Source organism: Bacillus rossius, chromosome 13 (genome assembly GCF_032445375.1).
Source record: "Bacillus rossius redtenbacheri isolate Brsri chromosome 13, Brsri_v3, whole genome shotgun sequence".
Taxonomy (NCBI): Eukaryota; Metazoa; Arthropoda; class Insecta; order Phasmatodea; family Bacillidae; genus Bacillus; species Bacillus rossius.
The window spans coordinates 20,470,930-20,494,465 of NC_086340.1; the positions used below are offsets into that span (position 1 = coordinate 20,470,930).

At 36.5% G+C, this 23,536-nt stretch overlaps 1 protein-coding gene across 4 annotated transcripts in view; it reads left to right on the forward strand.

The window, feature by feature from the left end:
- Positions 1 to 23,536, forward strand: part of LOC134538321 (neurexin 1) — a 449,323-nt gene that overhangs the window by 319,930 nt on the left and 105,857 nt on the right. For all 4 annotated transcript variants that reach the window (XM_063379534.1, XM_063379535.1, XM_063379537.1 and 1 more), the window contains 2 exons: positions 5,289 to 5,481; positions 17,984 to 18,175. In XM_063379534.1, coding sequence (XP_063235604.1) covers positions 5,289 to 5,481; positions 17,984 to 18,175 — 385 coding nt within the window. The remainder of the gene's footprint in view (positions 1 to 5,288; positions 5,482 to 17,983; positions 18,176 to 23,536) is intronic.

Consider the following 23,536-nt stretch of genomic DNA (forward strand, 5'->3'; position numbering starts at 1 on the left):
TGAGCGTGTGATAAACAGTGCAAGAACGTTCTACCTGCACAGAAAACCATTTTCTGTACTTTTACAAAAGATTCATATGGAAATCAGTTGCCGAAACAATAATTTGTTAAACTACAAAAAACATATAAAACAACTTTGTAAAGCACGTGATTATGGATATATCTGCATATATTAAGTACGTTTTCAGAGATAATACCTACTAAGTAGTTCTAACAAAATTGGCACCCAATTTTATATTTTATTTGATATTTCATACAAGAATAACATTATAACCATAGGAAAGATAATAGAGTACCTATTCAATTATTGTGCTTTATGTTTATTAATTTGCGCAGTTAACACTAGAAAGCTATTCAGGGAACGGTTTACAAATAATTTTAACGGTTTGAGGTAATGGGAGAACACAAAGAACCCGGTATTACTGTTAACTGTTTTGATACAGTTGTTTTCACGTAAATGTACAAATTTTCAAATATCTGTAATTTTACAATGAATATTTCTGTTCCGTTTACAAAAAAAAATAAGTACAGTAGACTCCCGTAGCAAATAACAGGTGCATCAGCTAGTTGTAAATTTAAAAGCCAGATTTATTAATTATAATTAAGGAAAGTAGTTATGGCTCGAGATCTGCTGAAACCAAGATGGCGTCTTTCGGATCCTATATCCCCTTCTTAATGACGTTGGCCGTAGCAGCTCTCCAGATATCGGCTCACGGCACGGACTCCCAGTTCGCCATTCGAAGTCCGTCTCGAAGCGGCTGAAGGGCTCCTCTAATGCCGCGTTGAATCGTGGGCTGAGCCGAAAAGGGAACAGGGACTGAAGTTCACCGTGTCTCCGCGCGGCTCGAGCCAGATGGAGTTAGCAGTCGCCCCGGAACACTTGGACCCGAGTGCGCCCTCCACCAGACCTCTCGTGCTCGTTTATCTGTGGTCGCCGGCGGTTGGGAATCTCACACCGAGTTAGCGTCAGCTTCAAACGGAACTGAACGACGGCCATATTGGTTTCAAACAGTTTTCTGGGTTTCGCTAAGGCATGCGTTAGTATATGTGTGGTTAAATAATGAACAGTTTTTAGTTTTAAAGAAATACTGTGTATTTTAAATAAGTTTAATTTATTTTTAAATATCTTTTTTGTTCTTGTTTAACGGTTTTTTTTAATTGTATATATATATATAGTTTACTTTTTCTCTGTAGTAAATCAGAGCAAATTTTGAAAAATAAATTAATGAATTAATTATACATTTTTGACGTGATAACGTCTTATAAATCGATGAACGCAGGCTGCACGCACGAAAAATTGTCACGTTTCGTCTGAGCCGAGCGTGCAAGAACCGGCCAACCACCGTACGAGAAAATGTTCTATAATATCAAACAGGTTAAGGCGGGCTTTTTTAACTAATTGTTCGTGATTATATTTAAACTAATTGTTTAAATTAAATTTTCAAAAACTGTAAATAATATTTGAAAATTAAAAAGTATGCAATTTTTCATCAATGTTTTCTTATGACGTTATCACGTAAAATTATCGTCCGTAAACCGACTTTACAGGCAAACTCCCCCCCCCCCCCCTCACCCTTTTTTTCTGTAGTTTAAGTGTGGGCTATTTTCGTGGTTCAGTCTTTTATTAAGTGATCAATTCTTTGTTTTTATAACTAATGTTTATTTTTATTTGTAAAAAGAAGTGTCCACGCCTTAACTTCGCCACTTGTAAAAAAGGGGGTTGTCTGTAAAGTCGGTTTACGGACGATAATTTTACGTGATAACGTGAGTGAAAGAGAGATAGATGCGTCACAAGCCGAACGCTTAGGCCGATCGTTCCTCTCTATCGCTTGTTCCGCGCTCTCGCTTGCACGCTCGGCTCAGGCGGAACGTGACAATGGGTCATGCTTTTTCATGCGTGCAGCCGGCGTTCATCGATTTATAAGACGTTATCACGTCAAAATAAGACAAATAAACAAATAACATAGGGTAACTTCGGGTTATTTTCAGGACTGATAGGATGTTAGTGACAAGTAAATTTCCCAATGAATGCTGCCATGAGATAAAATAATAATTTGGTTAGGGTTACTTTGGAAGTAAATAATTTAAAATAAAAATTTTGGGGTGACAATAAATTTAAAACAACATTTATTTATCTGACGTTAAATTGAGGGATTAAATGCATATAAGGTTATATATGTTGTGTACCAGACAGGATACACATTTTTTCATAATAGTTTACAAAAAGTGATTTCGTTCAACGGTTAATTGCTACAGAAAACATTTTTAAATAGATTAACTTACTGGAATACATGAGGGCAGAATAAAAAATAATTAAGTTATTACGAACTTTCCTAAGTCAACAGAAAAAAAAATTAATTCCTAATTAATAAACATTATGAACTTATAGTGAGGGTGCTTTTACCGAAATGTTTTGAAATTCTAACTTAAGACGGTTTATTAATAAAGTGATAACCGTCAGTAATGTTAGGTAGATAATTTAGCTTCATGCTCATAAACATGCATTAAACCACATAGTTTGAAGCGAGAATATTGTACTGACTATGTATGTTACTTTCTATTCCCAAAAAAAAATATTTCCTAAGGTGTCTCAAATATGTTTATTTTATCTTTGGTACGATGACATTTTATAATTTACGAACAGAGGGACAAAAAAAATATTGAAATTTTATAATATTTTTAAATGTGATATAAATATTCCCATTACACATACAAATGTAGTATGTGCGCTTGAAAAAATAAGTTTAAAAAAAATCTGTATTTCCAATAATGGCTTGAATCGTTAGCCACATTCCCAAACAATATGTATGAGAAAATAATTGCTATCTAAATTCCTAGTTTCTCGGTTTATTCGAAAAGCAAAATGGTAATCGGGGATTGGTCATCAGAGTGATTTACTGGCCACAGTTGGAATGATTTAAATCGTGGAGGAGTTTGAGCGAATGGAATAAAAATTGAAAATCTACTTGGGGGCCTATGAAAACAGCACAAAAGTAAAATGAATAAATGCAGGAACCAATCTATTGTCCCAAATAATAGCGTCATAACACCCAAATGAGAGAGTAGATGAAAAGTAATACTTTACAAAACTTCAAAAACTTTTAAAATTACAACCCAATTTGTCAGTATTTATTCGAGTGTTTTCATACTACCTCTGCCTACTCCAATGTAGGAAATTAGGATTTAATTTACTACCCTGCCTCTGAGGCGAATAGTTTGTCGCGAACTAATTTTTGACGTTTTATTAATATTTTCTACACTAATACGTTCTTTAAATTTTCCATGAAATGGGGAATTTTTATTTAATAAAATTCTTTGGACATTCGTCATTGCAGTTTAGCACTGGTTGTCATGGATAAAATTAAATTATGCAAAATAGAAAAATAAAAATGTAAACATAAACCTACATAGCACAAGCCTAAATCAGCTGATGTCAAACAGAGGGACTCGTCGATGAAACTGAACATGTATCCTGGACAACACAATGATGACAGCATAGACGAACACATTTAAACTTTAAATACCAGACAGCACAAGCATTCCGCAGAAGGAATTTAGTCATGAAAAAATAACATCACAGGCGAGCACTGTGCGCTAACAACGACGAGACAATTTCAAAGCGAACATTATGCAGACAGACAACCGACATGGGTAACAGAAGAAAAACGTACGAACACAACGATGAAGAAACAAAAACAGGTATTACGGACAACACTGACGAACACAACTAGATTTCCTAAAACAACATATTTGCGACGTTTCTTTAAATTTAACTGATGGTTAAAAAGTTCCTCTTGGCAAGAAACTCTTAGACTCAACATTTCCAAGAAAAGCGCCAACAAGGCTTGAGAGTTGCGGGTTTATCAGTATCTTAAAGCTAGACTAGTCTATCGGCGCTTTAGTACTCCCAACACACAGCTGTGAGCAGTAGTATAGCCATAGAGATTGTCGTGTACTCCGTACATGCTAAATGAGTACCGAATTCAGATATGAAAAACTGCTGAATACCGCATCGATGTCCAAACAGCAGTTACAATTATGTCAATCTTGACGATGAAAACTATGCCCAGGGATAATCAAAAAAATTCCCAAGAAATTTTCTCCCATTAAAAAAAACACTTGAAGATCTGTGGGTTGTATGTCAAATATTTTATTTGAAAAAAAAAATAGAAATTATATTTAATTACTAAGTGAAGCACAAATCGTTATTTACCAGCAGTTAAGCAACATTTAAATGTAAAATTGTGTAAGCCAATGTGGAGGTTGTTGGTGGGTAGTACAGTCCTAGGAGGAAGTAAGGAGAAGTGCAGGGGAACCATTAGCTAAGCATCATTCTACTGAAGGAAAGATAACGATGTACAAGCCAATCGGAAGATATAGGTAGGCGGAATAGTCCCAAGAGGAAATGAGAGTGAATAATAAATGACGGGAAACCAGCAATATCATTGCATGGGGAGATAAAGCTTTTCAAGCCATTCAGGAGAGAAAGGGTGGGTGGAAATTTCCGTGGAGTGTATGAGAAGATGTGTAGAGGAAATGTTTTTAAGCATTGTTCTACTAGAATGAAGATAAAGCTTTTCAAACCAATAGGAAGATAGTAGACATACGGAATATCCCATGTAGAGAGTGAGAGGGAATGATAGAATACCAGAAATATTTCATTGCATGGAGGGGGGGGGGGGGGGTAAAACTGTGGAAACCAAGAAAAAACAGCGTGTGGGCGGAACGGTCCATGGAGGGAGTGAGAAATTATGGATTGCATGAGAAGGGAGTGAGCGAGTGGAACGGTCCTTGGATAGAGGGAGTGGAATGAAGTGTAGAGGAAGCTTTCGCAGAAGGGACGGAGTCGTGGAGGTGACACACTCCGCCGAGTTATGCAGGCGGACCTGAAGAGGAGGGAGGGGTGATTAAGGGGAAGTGTGGGGGAAGCTCTCGGAGAATGGACGGAGTCGGGGAAATGATTAACCCTGCCGTGTGCTGCAGATGTACCTGAAGAATGGGGAGGGGTGAATGAGGGGAAGTGTAGGAGAAGCTCTCGGAGAAGGGACGGAGTCGTGGAAGTGACGTACCCTGCCGTGTGCTGTAAGTGGATCTGAAGAGTGGGGAGAGGAAAGTGAGGGGAAGTAGGGGAAGCTCTCGGAGAAGGGACGGAGTCGTGGAAGTGACCTACCCTGCCGTGTGGTGCAGGCGGACCTGGTTGAGTGGGGAGGAGAGAGTGAGGGGAAGTAGGGGAATCTCTCGGAGAAGGGACGGAGTCGTGGAAGTGACGCACCCTGCCGTGTGGTGCAGGCGGACCTGTTCGCGCTGGAGCTGCTGGCCGGCCACATGTACCTGCACCTGGACCTGGGCTCAGGGGGCGTGCGGGTGAAGGCGACCACCAGGAGGGTGGACGACGGCCTGTGGCACGAGGTGACGCTGCGGCGCGGTGGCAAGGAGGGCCGCGTCACCGTGGATGGCGCCGCCGCAGACTTCAGCACCCCAGGTATACAGTCACCTTGCCATTAGAGTTATGCAGTCTTGCTTAAGAGGCCACTCCAGTGTTTCAGGGGCACTACGCAACCCGCGTTAACCTCATAAGATTCAATGATATTTTAATTTGGCTTATAACTAATAAACTAATATATATTTCGAAATGATGCTTGCTTGATATGTAAGACAACGATGCTCTTATCAAAGCCCCTTTCTTCAAGAACGTGCATAAATTATGGTTTTATACTAATCTTTACTAATATGCATAAGTGTATTGTCTAGTTTTGAACCATAATCTATGTACGTTTTTGAAGAAAGGGGCTTTGATAAGAGCATCGTTGTCTTGCATATCAAGCAAGAATCATTTCGAAATCTATTAGTTAATTAGTTATAAGCAAAATGAAAATAGCATTGAATCTTATGAGGTTAACGCGGGTTGCGTAGTGCCCCTGAAACACTGGAGTGGCCTCTTAAGGTTTGGTATCAATAGACTTTGGTTATTACATTTTTTGTTGATAAGTTTGAAATTTAAATTTGAAATGAGAGAAGATCTCGCATTGGAGGGTGGGCTGTCTCATGTCGCTCTTAGACAATGCCGCCAAGGCGTCGCGCACACACTGCGCCAATTTTAACACCAGCTCAACTATAGTATCGGATGGCTGGAATGGTAGGTCGTTCTCCTCTAAGTTGTCTGGCAGTTCCGGCTTCCTAAGCTGGTAGATCCACGCCGCGGGTGCAAACGTTTTCTTCTTCTTCACATTCACACATTTCTAGTTAAAATGTGTAGTTAAATTTGGTTTTTTATAGCCGCCATTTCACCTCCGTTTCTGTCATTTCCTTCTTCAACTTCATCTTCTTAATATTGTTTCTTGTTCTAGCATTCTCCCATAAAGACATCATTAGAACTCCAAGTATATGGACATTCTTCATCTTGTGTATAATATCCTCTTGACCTCTTCGAAGCGGTTTGCCAACTTCAAATTGTAACGTTTTTTTGATTTGTACAAATATTTTATCCTCTTCTTTATTGTATTTCCTAACTTTACTGACTGTATAGGACTCGTGCTTTACTATCCCAGCAAGTATGGGAGTGTGCTATAACGGGAACATGTCATCGAGCACTGCTTTCGCAATCTGTGTTGTTGGCAAGTATTGTGATAGCTAAAATGTGATAAGTAAATGCAATTTTGGTTCATCACTTTTCTTTACGCTTTTGTATCGTCCATTACCTTGGCTTAACCTACCCGACTGTTATGAATTTTCACTTTAAAAAAAAAAACACCTGAGATAGTCTTTTAGTACTCGCCAGTGATGTGTAACATCTAACCTCGGTAACGAGTAAATTCATGTGTTCTCATGTTGCAAATACATTTATAATACGAAACTTTGACAGAAGATATAACGCATTACTTTTTTTAATAAACGCATATTGTGTTTTCAATTACATATGTTGGCGTTAATTACGGTATATACGTTAACTATTGACTCATTCCATTTGCAGACCGAAATTTTAAACTTTTATAGTGAAACGACTCCGATAAAAACGGACCCTACCCCCCTTGAAAAATTACTAAATCCCAGCATTGGACCTGATTTTCAAAAAAAAAAGGGGGGGGGATTTTATTATTAAAATTTAAGGAACAGTTAATACTTTTAGGTTTCCCTTTTGGCTTTGTGAACCTTGGTTCGAGACAATCGCCACAGATGGCAGCACAGTGGTTACGCGTTTCCTTTCCGTGCGACTCCTGTTCCATTCAACGAAATTTCCCCCTGCCAAATGCCGGGGTACCGAGAGGGTTAAGATGTTACACATAAAAAAAATAATTTAAGGTTTCCCTTTGGCTTTGTGAACCTTGGTTCGAGACAACAGCCACAGATGGCAGCACCGTGGTTACGCGTTTCCTTTCCGTGCGACTGCCTTAGCTGAATGCCGGTGTACCAAGAGGGTTAAGATGTTACACATAAAAAAAAATAATTTAAGGTTTCCCTTTGGCTTTGTGAACCTTGGTTCGATACAACAAACAGCCACAGATGGCAGCACAGTGGTTACGCGTTTCCTTTCCGTGCGACTGCCTTAGCTGAATGCCGGTGTACCAAGAGGGTTAAGATGTTACACATAAAAAAAAATAATTTAAGGTTTCCCTTTGGCTTTGTGAACCTTGGTTCGATACAACAAACAGCCACAGATGGCAGCACAGTGGTTACGCGTTTCCTTTCCGTGCGACTGCCGCTGCCAAATCCGTGTACCGAGAGGGTTAAGATGTTACACTTAAAAAAAATAATTTAAGGTTTTCCTTTGTCTTTGTGAACCTTGGTTCGAGACAACAGTCACAGATGGCAGCACCGTGGTTACGCGTTTCCTTTCCGTGCGACTGCCTTAGCTGAATGCCGGTGTACCAAGAGGGTTAAGATGTTACACATAAAAAAAAATAATTTAAGGTTTCCCTTTGGCTTTGTGAACCTTGGTTCGATACAACAAACAGCCACAGATGGCAGCACAGTGGTTACGCGTTTCCTTTCCGTGCGACTGCCCCTGCCAAATGACGCGTACCGAGAGGGTTAAGATGTTACACATAAAAAATAATAATAATTTAAGGTTTCCCTTTGGCTTTGTGAACATTGTTTCTATACAACAAACAGCCACAGATGGCAGCACAGTGGTTACGCGTTTCCTTTCCGTGCGACTGCCCCTACCAAATGCCGTGTACCGAGAGGGTTAAGGTGGGTTTACGATTGAAAATTAAGAATTAAGACTTAAGACTTAGTCGTGTACTTACCATATGACTCTATGTAAACTAGTGGAATGGTTAATGATTGTCTTGTGTGAATTTTGACGGGTCGTGTGCGAACCATATGATGACTTAAGACTTAACAGAAATGGTTATATTTTATATTTTTCGTTAAGACTTAAGGGAAGCGACCAATCACAACAAACCGGAACCTTTCAACCGGAAGTTTATGTCTTATTATCGGACCGAGCGAGGCAGTATTTTGGGTTATAATTCGTATATTTGTCATTTGTAATCATCATCCATTTCGAAAAAATAGATATCCCATTTGTCAAATAACCTATTTCGAACCTGCTTCTCCGTTTCGAACGATGGCCGACCATGTGTTTTGTGCTGTGATTGGTTAGAATTAACGACTTCTATGTCAGTCATAAACTGGAAAATGTAGTTTTGACTTAATCGTGTGCTCGATGATAAGGGGCCCGCCTCGTCAGGGGTGTATGTGTGTTAGTGAGGCTGGATGATAAGCGCCACGCTCGCTGGTATTTCTAGCGCGGTGTCGCCTCTAAGCAGAAGGCTCTGAACTGGCGCGCAGTCTTCACGTCGTCACAGGATAACTGTGAAATTTGAGCGGTGACCGTAACATTATATTGCGGAGAAATGAAGATAAAGGGGTAATGCAAGTCTATTAAGTGCTTTCAAAGGTCTGTGTGTGTTGTTTCATGCCTAAAAATTACTCTTAAAACATGGGTTATAGCCATTTTAACTCTTCTAAAAATACAATTTAAAACTTTAATCCGAAATCAAAAGTACTTTTCGGTCCTCGGCGAACTCTTAAATGCTTTTCGTAAGCAAACTCCACCCGGGTATGTTGACTAGTTTAGAAATCACGTTGTTTTTCATGAAGCTCTGCACGCCGTGTGTGTGCCCAGGTAGGCGGGCCCCTTAAGAGTGGTATATACCCCTTTTTAAAACCAGTTATACATGCGTCCACTACTAGCCTATTTTCTCGAGAATTATGATAGCTACAGCTTCCAGATTATTAATCTGACGAGAAAAGTAATGCAGTTTTTCCAATATAGTTTTATATTTTGGAAATCGTGACGCAAAATATATTTAAAAAAATGGTAAAAACAAGCAATTCGTTGACGAATTTCTAGTTATTCGATGAGAAAAATTAAAATTTGAATCTATATTGGAAAAGATTATATTTTTCTGAACAAAATGGTATATTAAAAGTATAAGGTCACCGCATTAAATATCAGTTTATTTGGTTAGGAAAACTGGCTAATTTGGCATTTTCAGTGTCTGCCTTGTGCTGCTCGACGTGAAGGTTGACGCCAAGCTCCGGGAAGACGAGCAGGGTGGGGATGACACTGACACGCCTCAACGTCGCCCGCTGTAGGGGAAGTGCTGATCTGTAACGGTGATAAACCTCCCTCCTCCCTTCAACCTCCTCCCGCTACACAGCAACACCGTTTCTCTGAAGGATTCATAGTCCAGGCATTTTATGAGAAAAAGGGGTCGATTTACGGACAAATTGCAAGAAAAGGTTTTATTATATCAAAATTTGCAGAAAAATTTGTAGAATAACATATCCAAAATCCACCGAAATCCACTTTATTTTGGTAACGTTTTTTCCGGGATTTGTCCCGGAAAAATGCGGAATAAATTAATAACTGGAAAACGGTGCGTTCTACGAAGAAAGGTAGAGACACTAAAATTAAAGAGAGCCAAATTTACCATAACATACAAAAAATTTACAAAAATACACTAATAACTACTATTTTGTTTTCTGGAATTCGTCACGGAAAAACCTAAAATATTGAAATAAATTGAAAATAGCGCATTTTACAGCAAAATGTTTCAGGACAAAGTTAAAGTACACAACGATTTTCATAATATATTACAAATTAACAAAAATCAACACAAAATAGGTTTTTGGTTTTCCAGAAAATTTCCTGGAAAAAAAAGGACAAATCGAAAACGTATCGTACGTCAAAGAAAGTCGTGACTAAAATTAAAGACTTTTTTTGTATTAAATATAATTTAATTTCACCAAAATCTGCTCATATATATAAATGTATATATTTTTATATGTATAGTTTTTTTTGTGACTCGTCCTGGAAAATCTTTAAAAATTCAATAAAACGAAAACGGAACATCGTATTGAAAAAGTTTCGGTGGGACAAACAGAAGCACACAATATTTCCTTTACCAGATCCTAAATTCACTGAAATCTGGTAAATAGATTTTATTTTGTGATCGGCCACGGAAAAAGTATTGAATATGTAGGCAAAATAACAGAAAGCATTGTATCCCATGTCAAATTGTCAGATCCGAACTATATTCATTTTCCATAATATATATTTAAAGTCACTTAAATTATATTCCTTTTTTCAGTTAGTGATGTGTTAAAACGTTTTTGAAATCTACCAAAATTATATTCCAGAAAACAAAATCAGACTCATTTCAACTGCTTATCGTTTGAAAGAAAAATTCGACACGTCCATTCTCACAAAACATACCATACAATTAAATTTACACAAGATTTCCAGTGACCTGTATCGAGAAGAAATAGAAAAATATACACACATTGGGATGCACTCTAACACACAATACTGAATAAACATGCATTAGGTAACATACATAAGTACTTTAATTTAAAATATAGGTTACCTAAACAAACATTAACGTGATTTTATATTTCTATTAATGTTAACAAACTGATCCAACAATTCGGAAAATTACCTACATATAAGCTCGAAATGTTATTTAACAGAATCATCCTGTTTAAGAGTGGTATATACCCCTTTTTAAAACCAGTTATACATGCGTCCACTACTAGCCTATTTTCTCGAGAATTATGATAGCTACAGCTTCCAGAGTATTAATCTGACGAGAAAAGTAATGCAGTTTTTCCAATATAGTTTTATATTTTGGAAATCGTGACGCAAAATGTATTTAAAAAAATGGTAAAAACAAGCAATTCATTGACGAATTTCTAGTTATTCGATGAGAAAAATGAAAATTTGTAACTATATTGGAAAAGATTATATTTTTCTGAACAAAATGGTATATTAAAAGGTCACAGCATTAAATATCTGTGTATTTGGTTAGGAAAACTGGCTAATTTGCATGGATATGTAGGAACACCCTACCTTAAAAGCCGTCACAGTAATTGCAGTCCTCGGGAGGTAATTCACGGTTTTTACAGGTTGATCCATGACAGTTTCCACAAGCCGAAGAACATGAGATGCCGTGTTTCCTAGAACTGCAGTTGGATGCACCGCAACCATCTTCCTTGCAAGTGCACCTGATTACCTTAAAAAGGCATTCCGGAACTGTTGGCTTGTCTGTCGAAATTGGCAAGAGAAGTTAGCCACATTTTCTCCATCCCCATTCTTCTGGATTCATCTTAATTCCCTTCCATTCTTGTATCTGATAGAAAACCCTTAAGAAATGGAAACGAGCTGAAGCACTAGTTGGAGGTAATTGTTCTGGTTGTACACATTTGGAACTAGTAGCTGCATTCTCACTAAACACTTTACAACGCAAAGTGTCGAGTGTGTCACTTCTTGACCCATTGTACAGGCGTACTACAGCTGTTCTGCCGATTTTACAGTGTCTTCTTTTGACACACTGGGAATACTATCTGAAATACTTTCGCAAGTTGCCTGAAGGCACTGTCATTCTGGAGCAGATCCAATGTTTTCCCCTTTCCTATACCATAGATGTGTGATGTGTCACATCCCATGAATGCATGACAGAAAAGAATATTACTACAAATTTCATCACCGAGCTTCAGCTTTAGCTCCTTAATGTGATATGTTTTCTTCTGCCTTTGTTCACTTTTTAAACACAAACAGTTATGTGTTTGTGAGCCAAAGTAGTAGAGTAAAAGGACAAGTAAATCTGTGTCTGTTCCTATAACTATTGTCAACTGTTATTTTGCACATTTTAAAGCTTCTTGGACAATGTAAATATCTGCATCACCTGGTGCTTCAACAACAGGACATTCTGCTTCGCGTAAATGTATTGCTAATAACCTTACAAATTGTCCTTTATTTCGCTCGTTCAAAAGAAACATATCTTTACGGAGTGATAGATGCATTTCTCCTGTGAATTCAACTACGGGTGATGCATTACCTCTTGTTCTTCTCATATGTGCTGTGTCTTTAGTACTGTGAGTTTTCCCATATCCATCAAATACAGTAGTTGCTAATCCATAATTTTTTAAGATGAAACTCACGTACAGCTGAGCGATCTCGTTGTATGTTGCAGTATGGGGCCAAGGTAACTGATGAAGTAAATATCCTCCGTCAATGACATATTTAATTTAATTTTATATATTTTATCGTTTGCAGAGTTATAACACATGGATACATAAAATCACTCAGTACAAGGGAATGGGAATTCAATCGTATAAATAGTAACTACATATACCAGCCAGGACAATAGTACACAAATTTTAAGCACAATTTGATAAAGGTCAATTATATAATGCAATTTTTTTGCCCATAATTTAATTCACGATTTATTTTGAAGTACAGTGCACGATTTCCGTTTTTTTTTTGCTTTCGATAACTTTTTACCGGGACATTTCCTGAAAAACAAAAAAAAATTAAATGTTGATCTGTGTTAAATTCTCATATATTATGATAAACATTGTTTACTTTATCTTTTTCCTAAACCATTATGCTGTAAAGTGCACAATTTGCGATTTATTTCATTTTTAATATTTTTTCCGGGACTAATCCCGGAAAACGAAGCAGAATTTATAAGCTGATTTTCTTGAACTTTGGATATGTTATGGAAAAGTTAATCTTCTTTAATTTTTGCCTCTACAGGTTTTGTCATCACATGCACCGTTTTTGAGTTATTATTTTATTTCGTGTTTTTTCCGGGACAAAACCCGGAAAAAAGTTACCAAAAGAAAGTGGATTTCGGTGGATTTTGGATATGTTATTCTATGAATTTTTCTGCGAATTTTGATGTAAAAAAAACCTTTTCTTGCAATTTGTCCATGTTTTTTTCATATCTTTCCTGGACTATCATGGGACAGACGATTTCCTTGGCGAGTAGCTTGAAAAGAATCTTCACTCGGTAGCAAACTACATTGTAAAAGATTTTTAAGTCTGCTGATTCGATCAATGGTTCGTTAATGCTGTTTGTGAGCTTTCGCATAATATAAAAAAGACGCAATTATCTGTTAGTCGGTACGCATGGAAAAAAAGCAAGACAAATTAATCGGTAAGTTAGGGCGACTTTATTTAAGTGCGAAACGGAAGAAAAGAAGACCAACGGATCTGATTGAGTACCAGAAACAAAGGTAAGATATAGCGATACCGATATTAATTTTTCTTTTATCAATGTAAAAGAACACCGGAGAATTCCAAAACCGGCTAAAAACTATTTTAAGAAACATATTTTACAACTTAGTTTGTACAATGCATTTAATTTTTTAGAAAAATCCGAAGAGTTGAAGAATATGGTGCAGTTCAAGAGGAAGTCAACAGCACAATAACTGATCCCCAAACAGCTAACTTGACGGCTCATTTTTCTTTACCAGGATCAAGCAACGCAGGGAATGAAAATATGGTTCTGAATCCTGATGAGGAGTAAGTAGCCAGTGTTTTATACTACACAAACTGCGAACTGTATTTAACGATAACATTTATAATTAGCATTTTATTACGTTCAGAGTCTAATGAAAGGCTTAAATTTTTCATATAAATAATTTTCAGTTCAGTAATTGAACTTCTATGGATTTGTTCTTGGAAAAAAATATATATAGGCCTAGTGTTACGGACAGATTAAAGAAAAGTTAGATACTCGGTATTACTGTTGTATGCAAGTCATAGGAAGTTATTATGGCTTGACGACCATACATACGTCATCGATTATCAATTTCAATTAGTAATTTTAAAAAGTGAACTAATAGGGCATTTATTCAATCCAAGAAAAGTTCATGTGACGTGAAAAATACTAGTGCTATTATAAAACAAGCCGAAAGATAATTAAATTAATCAGTATGGGTGAAGTTATGAGGGTGGGGGAATAATTGCGAGAATGGAAGGCAAGCTATTGATAACTCACTGTGTTCGGTTCCAAAAGACAGTTTCTTCATCCCCCACCTCATTTCCCTTGTTTGAGCGTGTCTCAGTTTACAAATGCGTTCGACTATCAACAAATTATTGTGTTACTTGTGGTAGCCGCTAGCTGGAAAAACGCCAGGAATCCTTACTGCTGTATGTTGCAATATTCAAGTGCGTCATTGGGTGATTGTCCATGTTTCCTTATAAAAAATATTGAGTGCGAAAAATTTTCGCCTCGTAGGCTTTCTAGTAAAGGACGATATACAATATGGCTCTCCTGCAAACAAAAAACATTCAGTAAATATATGACATAAATTATTATTGTTCCACGTAGCCTTTCCTTTTTTTTGAATGTTACTTCTTTGTATGCAAGTTTGTACGTGCATGCATGTGTATGCCCGTATCTCGTGCTGTACCTACATTCTGGAATTAGACTTGTCATATTAGTGTACAATAAAACTCTCTTACATCATATCCCACATTTACTGATTAGTTTGCGAACAGTGGTAGAGTTTATAGGCAGGATTATAGAATTAACTGAATATTTCACTACCTTTAAAGAGTAATTCATCAACATTTTGAGCGGAACACACAACTATAAAATTGTACTCAAATATGAGAGCCAAAATAGGAAATTTCGTTACTTTTGGAATTTTGATACTCAACATGTCACAAATATATTTTGTTTTAATCTTTGCAGGACAGTCACCAAATCGTACGCCAAACTTCAGCCACCAATCCAACTGCTGGAAACGGAAGCCGGTGTTTTTCATTGGTCCACGGAAGTGTCTGACACCATCATCATAGAAAACATCAACATCGTTGAAAACTTAATAAAATGGCGTATGAAATGAGCAGTGTTCAACAGGAAAGAAAGGTATTTAGAACAAACATTTATTGCTGATTTAGAATTTTTGTAATAAAACGTTTGAACCTATTTGAAGCCAACAACAACCTGCTAGAACCTAGTAAGAGCCATAATATACTCTCATGACATACTTAATGTTCCAGCAGTACAACATGGCAGGCAGTCCGAAGAAATAGTCATCAAATAGCTAGAAGACCAGGAAAAAATTAATATAAGTAAAGCTGGTCTTTTTATTGACCAAGAACACCCATTTCTTGCCGCAACACCCGATGGCCTTGTTGGCGAAGGTCGTCTCGTAGAAATAGTGTCCTGCTTCGGCATATGGAATGGACATAAATGAAGCCATGCGAGAAGGCAAAATAAAGTATTTGAAATATTCTGAAGAAAGTCCTACTGTCATTTCATTTAAAAAAGATCCTGAATATTTCTACCAAGTCCAGGGTCAACTTCACATAACCAGAAGGGATATTTGCTTGTTTGGCATCTGGACTTCGAGCCAAAATAAATTAAAAGTACCTATTGGAAATTTTCAGAGACGACACATTCTGGAAAGAAAAAAATGGAACCAAAACTCGTTTTATTTTACACACAATGCGTTCTTCCGGAATTAGTTGATCCTAGACACACAAGAAATATGGAAATTCGGGATCCGCCGCACATAACAGAGGCTATCAGAAGTCATAAGATAAAATGCATGGGAAAACGAAGATCGTCCAAAACAAAACCGAATATTACACCCTGATTACACTAAACGTGAACATTTTTCAAGCTTTTGCAGAACTTTCAAGAAAATGTTGGTCTTGGATAATCATTCAAACTAATTTTTATAGTGACCTGTTTGATTTATCAATCTAAGTCGCCTGCTCACTTTGCTTCATAAACTATCACCTTTCATACTGGAAATTATTCTTGCTCATTGTTTCTAGAACGTTTAACCATGCCAAGCATTTTCATGAACCTTCATTTTTAGTATGCCAGCACCTACGAGTGCATAAGAAAGTATAGCCCGTGTGGTCACGTTCAGTGGCTACCTAGAGAATCATTACCGTAATTATTTTGGATATGTAAAAAAATAAAATGTCTTACCTATAATGTAAATTTTAAAGCTGAGTTAAGTTTTCCAGAATGGTTAAATGCTCAAGTGAGCAATGGTGTTTAAAATTATAGAAGACATTGCTTGTTTAGGTGAATAAATACTGAGGTGTTCGTAACTGTTACTTTTGAAGGAAATTAATTCATTTGGCAGCCAATTGAGAAATTTTGTAAAATTTTTAAATGAGAAACAAGAGAATTTCATAAAAAGAGTGTTCGGTATGCATAAACTTCTTGTCTGGTAAGTCCTAACAAAAAGGAGAAACGAAATAAATGTATAATAGCGACCATAAAAATATTTTGCTTCAGTGGTAAGCTGAATTAAATTCTGTGTTTTGTTGTTTTAAAAGTGTGTGTGCATTAAATCGAATAGTATAAATGCCTGTCTAGTTAAAAATATAAAGCTTATGTACATTTTTTGTGCGTCACAGGTAAAAACCAATTTGTGTGTAATTCTACTAAACTTGTTTAAATAATCTGTTGTCGTTTACTGTATCGGATTTGTAAAATTATTTCTATTTAAGCATTTGTTTCTCTTAAATACCTCTCTAAAGGCCATCTACATACTTTTAAGATTGTTGGACTTTTCTGCAAACTGTTTTGAAAAAGGTTTTTGTGATGTAAAAATATTTGTGTTTAAAATGTCTATTATACCGTACAGTTTTTTTTTTTTAAATTTGTCTTTCTTGGAAGTAACTCGTGCCCACGTTGGTTTAATTTATAGTGCTCTTTTTAAATTTATTTGTCTTTTATAACATAATGAACATTGTATATTGGTGTGAAACAAAATGTATGAATTACGTGTGAAATAAATACATGTTTTATAATGTGGAATTATGTAACGATTTTCTGTATAGTGCCTTTTTATACCACGTCCAAATAAAATATATGCTACCTGCATGATAACTCATTGCCATGACACAAGTGAAACAATTACAAATGAGATTATTCCATGTTATAAAAACACGAACACTTTTTTTAAAAAAATAGTACATAATATGTATGTATTTCGAAAAGCTTTTACAACTATCATTGACAGATGCGAGTTATAAAAAATACATAACATCGATTCGGAAAATATATTTAACTTCGGCAAGATTTGTTTGCAGAATAAGGTAATTTCATGTTCCTTGGAGGATATGTAACGTTTAATATCCACGTGACTTCGAAAATTACGATGTAATATCACTTTTCCCACTTCATGTAAAAGTTTGTGTTTTTAGCAAAAACATAGTAATCCATTTTATCTTTTTTTTTTTACTTATGAACTACTAAACACGCGTAAAAAAATGCTACCATTACGACAAACATACTTTTCGCGTTATTTGACATTTGAGTTGAATGAAACGTTGTATGTAGCCACTGTTAGCTCGCGCGGCGCTCCGCTCGTACGGGGAAGGCAGGCAGGCAGGTAGCAATGCTGTCGAGACATCCCGACCCGTACCGCGCCGTCATGAGGAGGGAATGACCATGGAGTGAGGGAGGGTAAACCGAGTCTATCCCCTCCACCGACATCATTTCGCCAGGACGCGCTCCTAGTAGGCCACTCCTCCAAGGCTAAACTCCGCCCAGGCTAGAAGTATTTTGTGCTGCTCGCGCCGGATTCTGAGTAGCCGCTTCTCTATATACCACTCTTAAGTTATGATTCTTAAGGAAATCGATGGTAAACCCAGCTTTAAGGTGTCGCACGTGAACCAGACCCTCTAGGGGAGGGACCGACTGCTGCAGGGGACTCGAACCAGCTGGACCTGGAGGGTCCACTGCACATCGGCGGGCTGGGGCCCCCCACTGCGGCGCTGAGCGTGCCCCCGGTGGTGTGGGCGGGAGTGCTGCGCTACGGCTACGTCGGCTGCATGCGCGACCTCGTCATCAACGAGAACGCCGTCGACATCGCCGGCTACGCCCGCCAGCAGGACTACGGTGAGCTGGGGGGGTTGTTTGTTTCCGAGTACCCTCCTGGAAGGACCAGGCAGCTGGTGCTCTCGGCAGACAAGCTTCCTTTTCCATTAACCCCTAGAGCAGCATAACACTTTACGAATTCAAGCTGCCGTTACAACTACCAGGGGCGCAACAACAAGGGGGGGGGGGCAAGGGTATTTTGCCCCCCCCCCCCTTCTGAAACCTTGAAGTGGGGGCAAACGGTGGCAAAGAAAGTGCTGTGTAATTAATTTTTAGATAATAAAACTGCTTACATAGCACCATTTTCCACCTTGAAATACAAATTTCCCGGGGGAGGACCCCCGGACCCCCCGCTTTGATCGGGGGGATCGACGATTCTTTATAAATAGGTATATTGCCCCCCCCCCCCCTCCTTTTGGAAATTTAGTTGTTGCACCCCTGACAACTACCGTGATAAAACATGAGTTTTTATAGTGGATACTGTTAAACGATATTTAAATCTATTTCTAAAGTATTTGGTTTGATATTTTTAAGCGCACTGCACTACAGTTAGTACGAATTATTATAATGTCCCCTTGACTCTTCCATGGCAGAGTATTCTTGTGGTGTGGTGTATTTGTGTACGTATTTATGTTGTGCTTTTAAATTTTAAGATTTGACGTGTAATTTTTGAGAATCAAGTCATTACCCGTACGTTAAAAAAAAAGTTATTTTTTTCTAACCTCAAATTCTGGGCCAATGCTCGGTTGGCCCGTTTGTTGATCGGGGCCTGTGGAAGACCCTTTTAGCCTGAAGGGGCCTTGGGAAACTAAGGATAAAGGACTTTTATTTTTTTGTTTATCGCGATTGCTCTCTTTCATTTTATGTTTAGTCTCTAGCTTTCTCGTTCTTCTCAATAGATACACGCAATTATTTGTAACTGCGATCACTTGCGTTACCTTTTGCAGCTCAAGGATAAATATCTGGTAAGAAAATTTGTGACCCAACCACAAACGCAAGCTATCTGTCTAAATTAAGGGCGCGGTTACACGGGAGTCTGAACTACTTCAGGTGAACATGTTCAGCTGTTGAGTGCGGTTACACACAGTCTGAACATGTTTCGTTCGAGGCCATTTCTCATTTAACTTAAACAGGTTGGCAAAGTAGTTCAGATCGACATATCTTCTACATTAGCCTCTGATTGGCTGTTTAGAATATAAACAGTTCTTTCCAGAAATTCAAGATGGAAAGTGTTCCTGGCACAAGTTAGAGTAATATTTTACCGAATGCAAAAAAAAAAAAAAATATCAAAAGGTAATTATATACTTTTTTAAAATTGATCCTGACCTTAATTATCTTAAAACTTAACACTCTCGCTCAAATAATAATAAAAAATAAGTTTAAATTGTTTTACTGTGCATGTTGTTTGAATTCCCGATTTGTAAAAAAGTGTTGAGCAATATGAAAACACATTCAATTTCTGCTGATAATACTGTATAAACAAGTGTGAAAATCCCGCGTTTTCTGGATACAAAATAGAGATCAACAACAGACATTCGTTGACAGTAGACAATCGGTTTTAGAGCTGAACACACTTTTCAGCAACTACCGTGTAACCGTACACTTTCGCGTTTGTAAACGTGTTTACTTAAACATGTTCACCTGAAGTAGTTCAGGGTCCCGTGTAACCGCGCCCTAATTTACAGTTAAGTCCCTCAATAGAAAGTAATGATATCAAAATAATAAAATGAAATTAAAAACTCTTCGAGTGAGAACGAGTCTGCAATTTTTGTTGACTTTAACGAATAGTTGCAGGGGGTACTTTTCAAATCATTTTTTGTACTGACGCTGTTGTCTACGCCTTTTTATATTTGTCTATCACTTTTATATTATTAATTTAAGCTTGTAAGAGTTTTAATTTGCCTGAAATAAGAGTGTGAAATTTTTGTAATGCAATCAAATAACTTCCAAATAAATAGTATAATTATGTATAATAATTTTTTTTTTTAATGTAGTAAGAATTCATGTATCCTTCCACGGCTAGTTTCACGCTGAATGCAAACTTGAAATTAATAGAGACTTTGGTTTACGCTGCATTTCTTAACGACTCATCTTTACTTTTCGGAAATGGCATGAGTGTTAATAGTTGAAACATTATTTTTCGGAAAAAATTCATACAAATAGTTGGCATGTGGCAGAAGCGTTACAAAATTTCATTAATGTCACGATTCATTTCTGAGATATACTGGGAACGTTGTTGGCTCTATGGCATAAATATATGCTGTTTTCCTGATTATCTAATTTTAACGTTTTATTCTTGCCTGTAAAACCTTTAATCATCTATTAATATTCAATTACTTTTTTAAAAATTTTCATGATATCGTAAATGTTGCATCATAAGAAATTCTTGTTATTGAAACTATGATATTATATATATATAAATTATATATATATATATAATAACATGATTGGACTAAATTTTTTGAGGTTGACAATTTAAGAAACCCTTAGGACTCATTTTGTCTGTATAACTAATGAACAGGCTGTTATCATCGCACGATAATGCTGGCGAGATATAAATGTTTTCAAGGATAAAACTCAATTAAAAATGCTGAAAAGAGTCATCATGCAGGCCATTTTTCATGCCATTAGTTTTCTTTTAAGAAATGGCTATGAAGTAAACTTTTTGTTTTCTTTTCAAATTTTGTGAATCAGATATTCTACACATAACCTGGTAAAGGTAAAATGTCAGGGCGAGAATCATTAAAAGAATCTGTGTTTGACTTATTGACTTATTGCGTTGGCCATTTACTAGAAGTTAATTTACTATTTTTACACATTTAATTAGCTAAAAATGTATACGAAATAACTTCTATAATCTCATTTTCCAAATTCTAAAATTTCGTGATTTAGCAAAATAATAGCCTAATTTGATGAGTGAGGCTGGGCTTAAAGCAATATTATTGCTACTTCATAACTAAAAGCAACTTTGCTTTTTTTTCCAAAAACAAAAATATGTCAAATTCATAAAGTTTGGATTCCAACATGATTTTTAAATATCTTTATATTCTGTAAACCACCGCATTGCCACATAGATAGTTTTGAGATATTATTGAACAAATTCCTTTAAATGAAAGACGAAGGAAATGTTTGAAATTAATGAAAGACAAAGAAAATGTTTGAAATTAAAGTTTGGATTCCAACATGATTTTTAAATATCTTTATATTCTGTAAACCACCGCATTGCCACATAGATAGTTTTGAGATATTATTGAACAAATTCCTTTAAATGAAAGACGAAGGAAATGTTTGAAATTAATGAAAGACAAAGAAAATGTTTGAAATTAAAGAAACACTGGCACCATGTTAAGTGTCTGATTGAGTCTCCCTACCACTGGGCACAGGGTATAAAAACAAAGTCCTCTGGCTAAGTGACATATCGTTGCGGTCCGGAAGCTAATGCCGCTGTGACCCAGTTAGCGAGAACAGTTTCCGAGCGACAGCTAATTGGGGAGTATTTCACAATAAGAGGCCGCCGGACACAGCCAGGCCCTCGGAAGAATGTCTTCTGGCGAATAGCGTGCGACAGTCTACTGCTGCGGAACTTCCCACACACTGGCCTGCTTCTGCAGAACATCATCATTAAAGGGGTAGCAACTTAAATTATTTCGCTTCTAATATGTCCTTTTTTTTTTGCACATGATCTATAAAAATAAAAAATTGGTTGTCTGTAAAGTCGGTTTACGGACGACAGTTTAACGTGACAACGTCATAACGAAACATTGATGAAATGATTGCATAATTTTATGAATAAATTTGGATCATTTTTATTGAATTATCATTATTTTGTATGGATTCAAAGAAGGAGTGAAATGAAATCTACAATTTAATTGATAAATTTACTTTTATTTGCACTCATTAATTCAAATATGTTTATTACTTTAACGAAGAGATTATTTTAACTATAACCTTTATACATGTTTGCTATTTAACTTCTTCCAATCTGTGTTATTCTGTTAAGGATAGGACGATGATAGGAAAAGTAGGAAACGAATGGGAGTGTTTCAAGTTTAATGTGCCTCGAAAAAGTCAAATCGATGGTTGTTCCAATCGAGTGGAAGAGAGATAGATCCAGCGCAAGAGTACAATGAGCGTAACGGGACACAGCGTAACGTGACACTTTTTCGTGCGTGCAGCCGGCGTTCATCAATTTTTTAGACGTCACGTCAAAAATGTAAATATTCGTTCATTCAAAATATTAAATCTCAGAAATTTTTTCACCGATTGCTTCGAAATTTTTACATAGCGTTGCATTCAAATACGCGCGTGTTTTTATATACCAATGTCACATCTGTGACAGGTAAAAAACATATATTTTTTAAAATTTTCATTGCTATACAGTGACATATACCTACAGAGGTATATAGATGAGAGATATGTAGGGGTAGATATAGCGATATAGAGAGAGGTAGATATACGTAGATACATACATAGAGATATATATAGAGATATGCTTTGTACATGTGTACCTACATTAAACAAATTACAAAAAAAATATATTTAGACATTTCAATGCATGCCAGGCTTTAGCTAGTTTTAAATAAATCCATAGTATAATCACATTTAATGGTTTATAAAAGGGCTGTATTCACTAAACCAGTTCTCATTTCATGTTTTTCATGGACTTACGGGCAATTTTTTTTTTCAGTTCTACTGAAAGCATAAAATCATGTGGTGTATAATTTAAGATTAACCGCTCGTGTAAAGCCTTCTTCTTAACTCTTCATTATTAGTATTTCACTCATAAATCGATAATAATTAGGTATTCTTGAAATCATAGAAACCTGTGTTTCTGGGATATTTGGAAAACCTAATTTTTATTTATTTATGAATGATTTATTTATAATAAAAGTTTTTAAAGGAAGGCTACATACGAACGTTCAAACCAAAAAAAAATTAAATAAGGTATTTAACAATTCCATTTCTGTATATTATGAATTTATTTAAAATAGTGTGAAAAAATACAAAATATTAAAAGCAATATTTATGACACTACCCCGTTAAGTATTGCTTTTTAAGGAAAGCAATTTTTTATCATTAATTGAAAAACTTGACTCAGCGAATACATGATTACGTAATAAAAGTTTCTTTTTTTTAATTACTAATCTATTTTTTAGTGTTTATGCTATTTTTTAAGTGCTGCTGATACTCATGATGTGCACATTCCCCCCCCCCCCCCTTTTTATAGTTAATTACTTTAATCCTGCTTTCATGCAGAGATAATTATTACATCTGCTACAACCAGGGGTTGACTCAAGAGTCTTCTGAATAAGTTTTTGATACGACCAACCATATCCGCAAGGAGTAAAAAAAAAAAATCATAACTCCCTTAGTACGTAAACT